This window comes from Rhipicephalus microplus, chromosome 6, assembly GCF_043290135.1.
Source record: "Rhipicephalus microplus isolate Deutch F79 chromosome 6, USDA_Rmic, whole genome shotgun sequence".
Lineage (NCBI taxonomy): Eukaryota > Metazoa > Arthropoda > Arachnida > Ixodida > Ixodidae > Rhipicephalus > Rhipicephalus microplus.
The window spans coordinates 192931693-192941764 of NC_134705.1; the positions used below are offsets into that span (position 1 = coordinate 192931693).

General features: G+C 46.1%; 1 protein-coding gene across 1 annotated transcript; it reads right to left on the reverse strand.

The window, feature by feature from the left end:
* Positions 1-1828: 1828 nt before the first annotated feature.
* Positions 1829-5360, reverse strand: LOC119167856 (uncharacterized). The gene is made up of 2 exons (XM_037419355.2): positions 4410-5360; positions 1829-2439 (listed from the first exon to the last, which is right to left on the reverse strand). Exons 1-2 carry the CDS (start codon positions 5110-5112, stop codon positions 2378-2380), a joined length of 765 nt encoding a protein of 254 aa, XP_037275252.2. The 5' UTR covers positions 5113-5360; the 3' UTR covers positions 1829-2377.
* Positions 5361-10072: the final 4712 nt, after the last annotated feature.

Genomic DNA, 10072 nt, shown 5'->3' on the forward strand with positions numbered 1-10072 from the left:
GATTGTTTTTCGCTTTTATATTTTCATCTGAGAGCACAATATTGGAGACATTTGATGCAACGGTCAGTAAATGTTGTTTTTCAGAAATATTTATAATACTTCCAATATTTTTTTAAAATTTGTACCTTTGAAAAGTGTAATTATATAGCGTTGCTTGATGTATTAGAATATTAGGTTATATCTCTAACTTACAAGAAAAAATATTTACTGAAACCATAAAGACTGTTCGTTTTTTTCTCACAGTAGCGGCAGACTCTACTATTTGGTGCCCTATAACGCATGCTTTACTCGGTTGCGCAGCTTACATGTCCGTGCCAAGCTTTCTGCAAGCGGTGTCATCTAGAAAGCTGGGCACCGCCACATCACTGTGATCTGGAGCTGACTGGAGACGGGATATTGCAAGAGGTGGCTGAAGTATATTGTGAAGCATCCAATAAAATTGCCATAACCTCACGAGTACCTTTCCCAAATCCTTCAGCAAAAGCCCAGATTTCCATTCATCTACTGTCTACGAAACTGGAAACGACAGACATTGCAAGTCTTGCAGCTGTTTCGCTGCCCATAATTCATTGCCCCCAGGACTCGCATATGCGTCGAATCTATTTAAAGAGCAAAACCATAGCGATCCAATTTCTAAGCGTTTGCGGCGCTTCCAGCTGGTGGCCCTTGAGGCGAACATTTTTGCATTGGCTCCGCACGCGAATCTAATTCGCACTAAGTGCTTTTTACGAGAAATCAAAATTTCGTACAGAACAAGGAATCGTTCTTAGCGGGAGAACCTGCTTATCTTATACGATAGGAAGGGTGGCCAATGATCGGCGCCCCGTTACACACAGTATAGGTAAGCACTTGTGGTTTGCGAAGATTTGTGACTTGAGCATGGGAGAGGCCCCTGTACTGCAGTGGGCGTAGCCAGACTGATGATGATGCCCCGCCGCGGTGGTTTAGTGGCTAAGGTACTCGGCTGCTGACCCGCAGGTCGCGGAATCAAATCCCGGCTGCGGCGGCTGCATTTTCAATGGATGTGGAAATGTTGTAGGCCCGTGTGCTCAGATTTCGGTGCACGTTAAAGAACCCTCGGGTTTTCCGGAGCCCTCCCCTACGCCGATGATCATACGGTGGTTTTGGGACGCCAAACCCAACACATGAATCACATCAGACTCGTGATGATGACTTGATCAAGGCCTCCTCTATTTTTTTCAATACCATCCGAATGTGCCCGTTCCAGCCGTGTTCCACCCTCTGCTATCTAATTCCTACCTTAACATGTGTTTTTCGCTCATGGAACTTTGCCTTAATAGCGCTTTTCGTTGATGGGGGAGAGGAGCGTTAATGCAGTGCCTTACGACGAAAATCATATGGGGTAATTTTTTGATCAATTGTGAACAAATCTGTGGGGCAGCGTCTTGCATCCCTCGCGTTCACAATTTCGTCGGTGTTGCGCAACGTGGCTAAGGTTGACTAGGCTGCCGACTCGCAGATCGCGGCGTCAAATCCCTACTGCGGCGGCTGCATTTTCAGTGAATGTGAAAATGATGTAGGTCCGTGTGTTCAGATTTGGGTGCGCGTTTAAGAACCCCAAGTGGTCGAAATTTCCGGAGCCATCCACTACTGTGTCTCATGATCATATGGTGGGTTTGGGACGTTAAACCCCACATATCAATCAATCAGACTCAAAGACAATGTATGCAAGCCTGGGGATAAAGGCCGGAAGTGCAGATGAAGTGTTCGTAGGTGGGAGCGCAAATAAAATTATGATCTGCAATGACAGGTGATTTGCTATAGCGTGTTGGTGCAGGAACGGAAATCAAAACGCCAGCGATCGACGTAGAGTGGTAAAATCTTTATTTGTCCATAAATACATAAAAGAAGGCACGAGAGCTTTTCATGGAAGCGACATGCCCGATACAGTTGTGCGTCTATGCCGTTATTAAAATTTCCTTGTTTAGCGATAGGCAGGCTTTGAGTCCCACTATAAGATGAGCGGCGGCCTAGTCTAGAATTGGTATAGGTTATGATTGCTATAGCACGAACTCACGACAACAACCAGTTAGCGCTCGTCTTCGTGTACCCTCTGTCCTCACGAGTTGTGCTATAACATTCATCATGACCTACAAAGAGAGATCCAGGCTCGAAACACTTCACAAAGCTGTGCGGCAGTCGTGAAGTATATGGGAGCGGGTACATGTTTCTTGCATTGTTCTGTGCGTATCCAAATGTCGCGGGGAGATATTGAGCTCTGGAAGTCAAGGAGAGGTGTCTAGCAGGTCTTTTCACATAATGTCCAGGCACTTGCCAGATCTTTGTTTGCGTACTTGTGGCATGCGACATCGTAAACACCACAAGCGAAGGGATACGTGCGTCGTGTTGGTGTCTTCTAATTACAGATGAAATCCAAAGGCAGAACTGTCAGTTGTACTTCTTGTGTCGGGGCCTCGACTGAAGAGAAGAAAAACAAAGTTAACCCCAACAAGGAACTCATCAATACATTCGAAATGGCAAAAACTCCAAGTGCCTTATGGAGACCGTCAGCCAATGCTAATCAGGAACAACCTTCATTTTTTCCAGGCAAAAAAAAAAAAAGACGTATATAGGGGCAGGAATTGGCGGTAAAGTGTTGAGCTCGCGCCACTGTCACTAAAACGTATGAGTACAAAGTGACACATTCTGAGAGCGAAAGCATCCAACATCGCTCATTGGAAGGCGTCCCTGAACGTACTCGATGACGCGAAACGCATAGGCTATCACGTGACCTACGTGTAAGAAGCTGCGCGTTAGCTTTGTTGACAGTGTATTTACGTCGCGCACGCGATATAAAAAAAAAACTGTACTTGAGCAAGCCTACCCCTGAAAAAGGGGGGGAAACGAGCAGGAATGGTAGTCTGGTGGTTGAGGTGCTCGAGAACTGAACCAAACATTACGCGATCGAGTCCCGGCCATGTGAGCTGCTTGAGGATTAGGAAATACCATTAGATGCACCACAAAGAAGATCAACTACGGCGTCCGTCATAATAATATCGTAAATTTTGGTGGTTAAGTCCTCAGAACCATTGTTAAAGCAGGACACAAAGTTAATGCTGAAGATGAAGATAAGCTCCTGTTTATGGCTTTCACCTTTACGTCTTCTGACGCAAGCACGTGGGATTCTTTACATATTTCTCTTCCCGGACGACACTAGTCGTTAAATGCGGGCGCATGACGTGCCCAGCCTGTTCGTTATGTCGGACTTAAACCACGTGTTACTAACTTCACTTTATCTGTGTACGTCACGTCAGCTACGTGTAACTATCGAGTATATGCTGGACACGAACGCAATGAAAACATTCTGCTGTGCCAACGAAGGTACACGTGACGTTTCCGTTTGAGTCGCATGACCACGAGCTCTTCCCTTCCACAGCGTGAGCATAAGTTCCGCCGACGTCTTGTTGTCGATCCTAGCACTGGCAGCCGTAATAGTGGCAAACTATTGACAACCACGAAGTACTACGGCGTAGGATACTGGCTACCTCCTGACGCTCACAAACAAATCACAACTTCCCAAAAGAGTAGCGATACCTTTTTAAACTATTACCTGTCGTCGTGGATCTAACCAAACTGTTTCCTAAGAATAGACCTGAGTTTACTCTGCTGCTAGTGTCTATAGCAGCTCCAACGCATGTCATCTCAGTCAGCGGGACAATGCTGGGCAGTACACGGATTTGCCCAAGATTCACTCTTTCGGCTTCTCTTGGTTTCATAAGCCCCAGCTGGAGCCGCTGTATAGAAAGATGAAGTTCAGCAAACGTGGAGCCGTTTCAGTTACTCAACTGGACGTTTTAGTATTGCCAACTCAAACCTGCTTATGAAGATCACAACGGTTCATTTGTGTGGAACAAATTCAAAAACACAAAATAAACGAAGCTACAAGTGAGTCCGACGGCTGCAATTACGAAGACTAAGCAAATCAGCGTACTACCCAGTCATTCCTATGGTAAATGAGCGATCGCAGCGCCATAGTTGCCTCTTGTAAATATTGTAGAAAACTACGCATCTAACAACTTCCGGAGCCAGCGAGTTCAATAATTCATATAACACTGTTCATCTGGTTCTCACGCCTAAACCACAATACGATCAGAAGACCCGCTGTAGCGGACCGAGGCTCAAGTTTTTTTTTCGCCATGAACGTTTCATTAAAAGACATATAGGTGCAAGCACACTGGCGCTATATCAGTCTGCATCGGCTGAAATTCCCCATTATTAAAAAAATGCCACACGAACTAACGGACCATGGACCCGTAAGTGGAAATGAAGAGATTCACCCAGACGCACGATGGGCTTCACTAATGTACGTACGTATACACAGTAGAGATTGGAAGTCGGCCTGTACAGGCTGTCAACGGCAAAGAGTGGAAGAGCTGAGAGTCACTTACTTTGCGTCTGCGCGGGCGAACCCTGGTCCGCCACTCTTTCTGGCTCGTCGTCAAAGCGCCAAAACATTTGCGACAGATGACTCGGGTCTGACCGAAGCAAGAATCTGCCGCCGCAATCGTGGCGACCCGCCCAGATCACGCTGTCCAAGTCCCCGTATTGGCCCAGCATCAGTTCCACGCTTTTCCCGCGCAGGGCGAACTGCAAGGCGGTCGTGAGGGACTGCAGTTCCACGTTAGTCTCGGCGTACGCAGCCGCGAATCGCAGGCCCTCCCACAGGACCAAGAACATCACCCCGGATTTGAGACACTGGGGATCCAAGTCGCTGTTCACGATGCACGCGTAGTACGTTATGCTTATTTTCCTCGCACGGACGATCCAGTGCTGACCAGTCAGGGTTTGCAGCGCGGTCGCGCAGTCCGTGAAAAGTTTGTAGTAGTCGACCTGCATTGTGGTGGGGACGAAGCGAACCAGAAGCCACGGGCAAATCCTCTGCCTCGACAGGAGCCAGCAGTAGAGCCAGGCGACCTGCTGCAGGTCCGGTGAGGCTCCCAGAGCTCGGCGTATTTCGTGAACAAAGCGTTCCGGTCGCACACCTTTCAGTCGCGGAAGCCAGTCCTCGTTCTCGTCGTCCAGGTACTTGAGGACGTCGAAGGGCACTCGCTCGATGTGTACGAACAGGGCTTCCACGATGTTGGCCGACATCCTGGTAGAAAAGCAGGGGCTACCCGGAAAGATCTGAGTACTAACAGTGAATTTCCTTCCGTTATAGGGTGACGGTAACTGTAAAGTGAGGCACGACAGCAGAACTGGTAGCTGCCGGCGAAGTTGATGCTGGACGACCTTTTAAGCTGTGGCAGTAGCTGTGGCCGACTCATGGGCGCCATTCGCTCGCGTAATGCAGCTGTCGCGTCGAGCGAGCATGATCGAGATATCAGCTATGACGAGAGTTTTCAAGGAAATGGCACGAATTATTATTGCAACGTTACTCTCTAGGTGGCCTTCCCATTTTTAAGCCTACAAGATAGACGCTATAAAGATACGCAAGCACAGATAGAGCACTGCGGCGTTCTGTGATATGGAAGTAAAGCTTGATGAACGAAGTCATACGGGCATGTCAAAGCGTTCTTGATTAACCATCGTGACCGATATATAAGAATGGCGAGTCGAATACAAAAAATAATGACAAAGAAAAAAAGTTCTTCAGCTAGCCGAACAAGTATGCCAAATGTTTGGGGAGCCACCAAGATAAAAAAGATTCTAATTGTGGACACCGTTGTTCATAATATTTGATGAAATGGTCTTTGAAACAAGGTGGATCTATCAATCTCCTAGCCTGCTTTTTTTTTCACGACACACGTTACCATTGCCGCGGAATCCACGTTGCAAAAGAAGGCACACAGATTATTGAGAAACAAGGTAACCAGAAAACATTCGGCGGATCCCACGTGTCTTGAGAATCCGTGATATGCGAAGCATGCACCAAAAAGTTTGCAACGTGGCACATTTAAAATAAGCGTAACGTCAGGAGGCGGAAGGATGTAGTACTCAGTAAACATATGCAGAAGTTTTGAACGCGCTCATGTAACTAAAAACAAGCAAATGTGAAAGCTCGTTTTCCATAGTTCCGTAACGACGCCGTACCTCCAAACGTGCGCACAACCAGGCTGATATGCTGCTCCTGTAATATAGTCCTTGATGTTTCTTGCGTGAAGCTTGTTCTGATGCTTTTTTTTTTTTGCTTGAAGCAAGTTTACGACGTGTGTCGACGAAAAGTGGTTCGGTTGAGTGACCGCTAGAGGCCGTATTCTAGGCAAATGCCTAATTTAATGATTGCATTGCTTTCCTGCCAGTTTGATATATCAGCGTGAATTAGAGGTTAGGAATGGCTAATAAAGTGTTTTTGTAGTGCCTTTAGATGCGTATTTTTTGGCGTTAGTGTTTGAATTACCCAAAAGACTTGAAACACCTATTTTAAAAATTACTGCCCAAATCAACGCTATTTGACAACGCGTTTTGGCATTTTCTGAAGCGTATTGGCCGTTTCTGTGGGATCGACTCCTCTATGCGCACACGTTTGAAGAGGATGGTATGGATCACGTATCCTAGCAAAGACACAAGACGTTGCACTACTGTAACTGCTCTGAGGAACGATGCACCAAAAACGAGCGAAGCGTTGTGAGGGCAAGCACAGACATGACGTGAGAACGGCGAGAACTTGAACGCAAACAGAAATGTAGGCAGTTTAGTCTCACACCTCACTCGATTGGAAGTAGAATAATGTTGTTACGGTGTATATTCGGTGTCAATGTAAATGCGCACACATACCGCTTCATCATCATCATCATCATCAGCCTGACTACGTCCACTGCAGGACAAAGGCCTCTCCCATGTTCGGCCAGTTAACCCGGTCTTGTGCTTGCTGCTGCCAATTTATACCCGCAAACTTCTTAATCTCATCTGCCCACCTAACCTTCTGTCTTCCCCTAACCCGCTTCCCTTCTCTGGGAATCCAGTTAGTTACCCTTAATGACCAGCGGTTATCCTGTCTACGCGCTACATGCCCGGCCCACGTCCATTTCCTCTTCTTTATTTCAACTATGATATCCTTAACCCCCGTTTGTCCCCTAATCCACTCTGCTCTCTTCTTGTCTCTTAAGGTTACACCTACCATTTTTCTTTCCATTGCTCGCTGCGTCGTCCTCAATTTAAGCTGAACCCTCTTTGTAAGTCTCCCGGTTTCTGCTCCGTAGCTAAGTACCGGCAAGATACAGCTGTTATATACCTTCCTCTTGAGGGATAGTGGCAATATACCTGTCATAATTTGAGAGTGCTTGCCGAATGTGCTCCACCCCATTCTTATTCTTCTAGTTACTTCAATCTCGTGGTTTGGCTCTGCGGTTATTACCTGCCCTAAGTAGACATAGTCTTTTACAACTTCAAGTGCACTACTTCCAAACATTCCACTTGTATGTTTTAATATTTCTATCAACTTTCATTATTCGATTCAAGTAACAGAATGTACAAGTTTAACATGTTTACTGATGCTTGAAATGGATATACATGTTTAACAACTGGGGACACAAAGTAACCACGCCAGACATTAATCGCTGCCCATGCAGTATACTTCGCTGTGTCCATGATTTGTTGCCGTTGCATCTGATTGTTTTCAAAGCAACGCCGGCGAGTTGCTTCTCATCTGTGTGAGCAAATGACTCATCGCCGGTATTTCTGCCGCCAATAAACATAGTGAGAACGCATTCCAGCAGTTTTATCTTTGTGTGTGAAGATGAACTGTATGTTGATGATATGTGGGGTTTGAACGCCCCAAACCACCATATGATTATGAGAGACGCCGTAGTGGAGAGCTCCTGAAATTTCCACCACCTAGGGTTGTTTAATGCGCACCCAAAACTGAGCACACGGGCCTGCAACATTTTCACCTCGGGGAACTGTAAAACTTAGAGGGTTTAATTTGGAGGTTTCATACACGAATAGCTTACTCGTGAATTGCTGGAGGACAGATTGTGTTAGAAAAACAAGCCACACTGTTTATGAGGAGTCTCCTGACGGGAAGAGTACCAGAGTCTTAAAAGAATGCAACATCATCTTAATACATAAGAAAGGAGAGGACAAGGACTTGAAGAATTACAGGCCGATCAGCTTGCTCTCCGTAGTATACAAGCTATTTACAAAGATAATGGCTAACAGAGTTCAGAAAACATTAGAGTTCAATCAACCAAAGGAACAAGCAGGATTTGGAACAGGCTACTCAACAATTGACCACATTCATACCATCAATCAGGTTATAGAGAAATGCTCAAAATATAGCCAACCACTATGCATAGCCTTCATAGATTACGAGAAGGCGTTTGATTCAGTAGAAATATCAGCAGTCTCAGGTACTGTGGAATCAGAGCGTCGATGAAGCATATATAAACATCCTGGCGGAAATCTACAGGGGATCAACTGCTACCATAGTGCTTCATAAAGAAAGCATCAGAATACCAATCAAGGAGGGTGTAAGGCAGGGGGACAGAATCTCCCCAATGCTATTTACCACGTGCTTACAGGAGGTTTTTAGAAGCCTAGAATGGAAACAGTTAGGGATAAAAGTTAATGAAAAGTACCTTAGTAACCTGCGCTTCGCCGATGACATTGCATTGCTGAGTAACTCAGGCGACAAATAGCAACTCATGATTACGGAGTTAGACAAGGAGAGCAGCAAGGTGGGTCTTAAAATTAATCTGCAGAAAACTAAAGTAATGTACAACAACCTCGGAACGGAGCAGCGCTTCGAGATAGGTAATAGTGCACTTGAAGTTGTAAAAGACTATGTCTACTTAGGGCAGGTAATAACCGCAGAGCCTAACCACGAGATTGAAGTAACTAGAAGAATAAGATTGGGGTGGAGCACATTCGGCAAGCACTCTCAAATTATGACAGGTAGATTGCCACTATTCCTCAAGAGGAAGGTATATAACAGCTTTATCTTGCCGGTACCTAGCTACGGAGCAGAAACCTGGAGACTTACAAAGAGGGTTCAGCTTAAATTGAGGACGACGCAGCGAGCAATGGAAAGAAAAATGGTAGGTGTAACCTTAAGAGACAAGAAGAGAGCAGAGTGGATTAGGGGACAAACGGGGGTTCAGAATATCATAGTTGAAATAAAGAAGAGGAAATGGACATGGGCCGGGCATGTAGCGCGTAGACAGGATAACCGCTGTTCATTAAGGGTAACTAACTGGATTCCCAGAGAAGGGAAGCTGGTTAGGGGGAGACAGAAGGTTAGGTGGGCAGACGAGATTAAGAAGTTTGCGGCTATATATTGGCAGCAGCAAGCACAGGACCGAGTTCACTGGTGGTTCATGGGAGAGGCCTCTGTCCTGCAGTGTTACATAGTCAGGCTGATGATGATGATGATGATGATGATGATGATGATGAATAAATCATAATATTTCGCGTGACCCTGCCGCAGTTGACGTCATCCCATCATCAGTACATTTTATAATTTTTCAGTCATACGAACACTTCGGATAATAAGTGATTCCAATCCGCGATGATCTTTTATGAAAAGTGGCCGATGTGATACAAGCGCGAAAATAAGTGTTTTAACCCGAGGTTGTGTGCTTAGACGAAAGCATGTTCGTGGTTCGACCAGAGGCAAGCTTTCAGTTATAGTCAAAAAGCTGAATTGTACAACTTCATGATGGATCGGCAAACTCTTGTCCTGCATGTCGGTGTTACGCCTGCACTTTGAACACGTGGTAAGGAATAAGAAAGGTGTGCGCTGTCAATTTCCTGTCCGCGTCTTCAAAGCGCATCCACATCGACGACATGCAGAACAAACTGGCCCAATTAAGTTTGCTGGCAAACTTGTCCTGCAGTTAATGCACTTTCTGTGTGTAAAGGCGCGGCCACTGTTAGGAGGTGACACGCAAAGGGGGCCGCGCTCATCGGAACACAACGACGGATATTTCGCGCGGCGCCTATAGGGTATACGTGAGCCGTGTTACCTGCAGCAGTGGCCGCGCCTATACCTCCCGAACGCTATAGATCGAGCCCCTTTATGTAGCGGCTAGACGTTGCTCTAAACACATGCTAAGGAGTGTACCAGAATTAATAGAGCAGCAAACTCAAACGCATCCCGAAAAGACTGCAGGGA

Bases quoted from the DNA above. Each gene is read 5' to 3' on its own strand.
- LOC119167856 (XM_037419355.2), bottom strand. From the start codon at position 5,112: ATGTCGGCCAACATCGTGGAAGCCCTGTTCGTACACATCGAGCGAGTG. The intron at 2,440-4,409 runs GTAAGTGACTCT...TCTTCTCTTCAG, and splicing joins TTCGCCCGCGCAGACGCAAA to TCGAGGCCCCGACACAAGAA.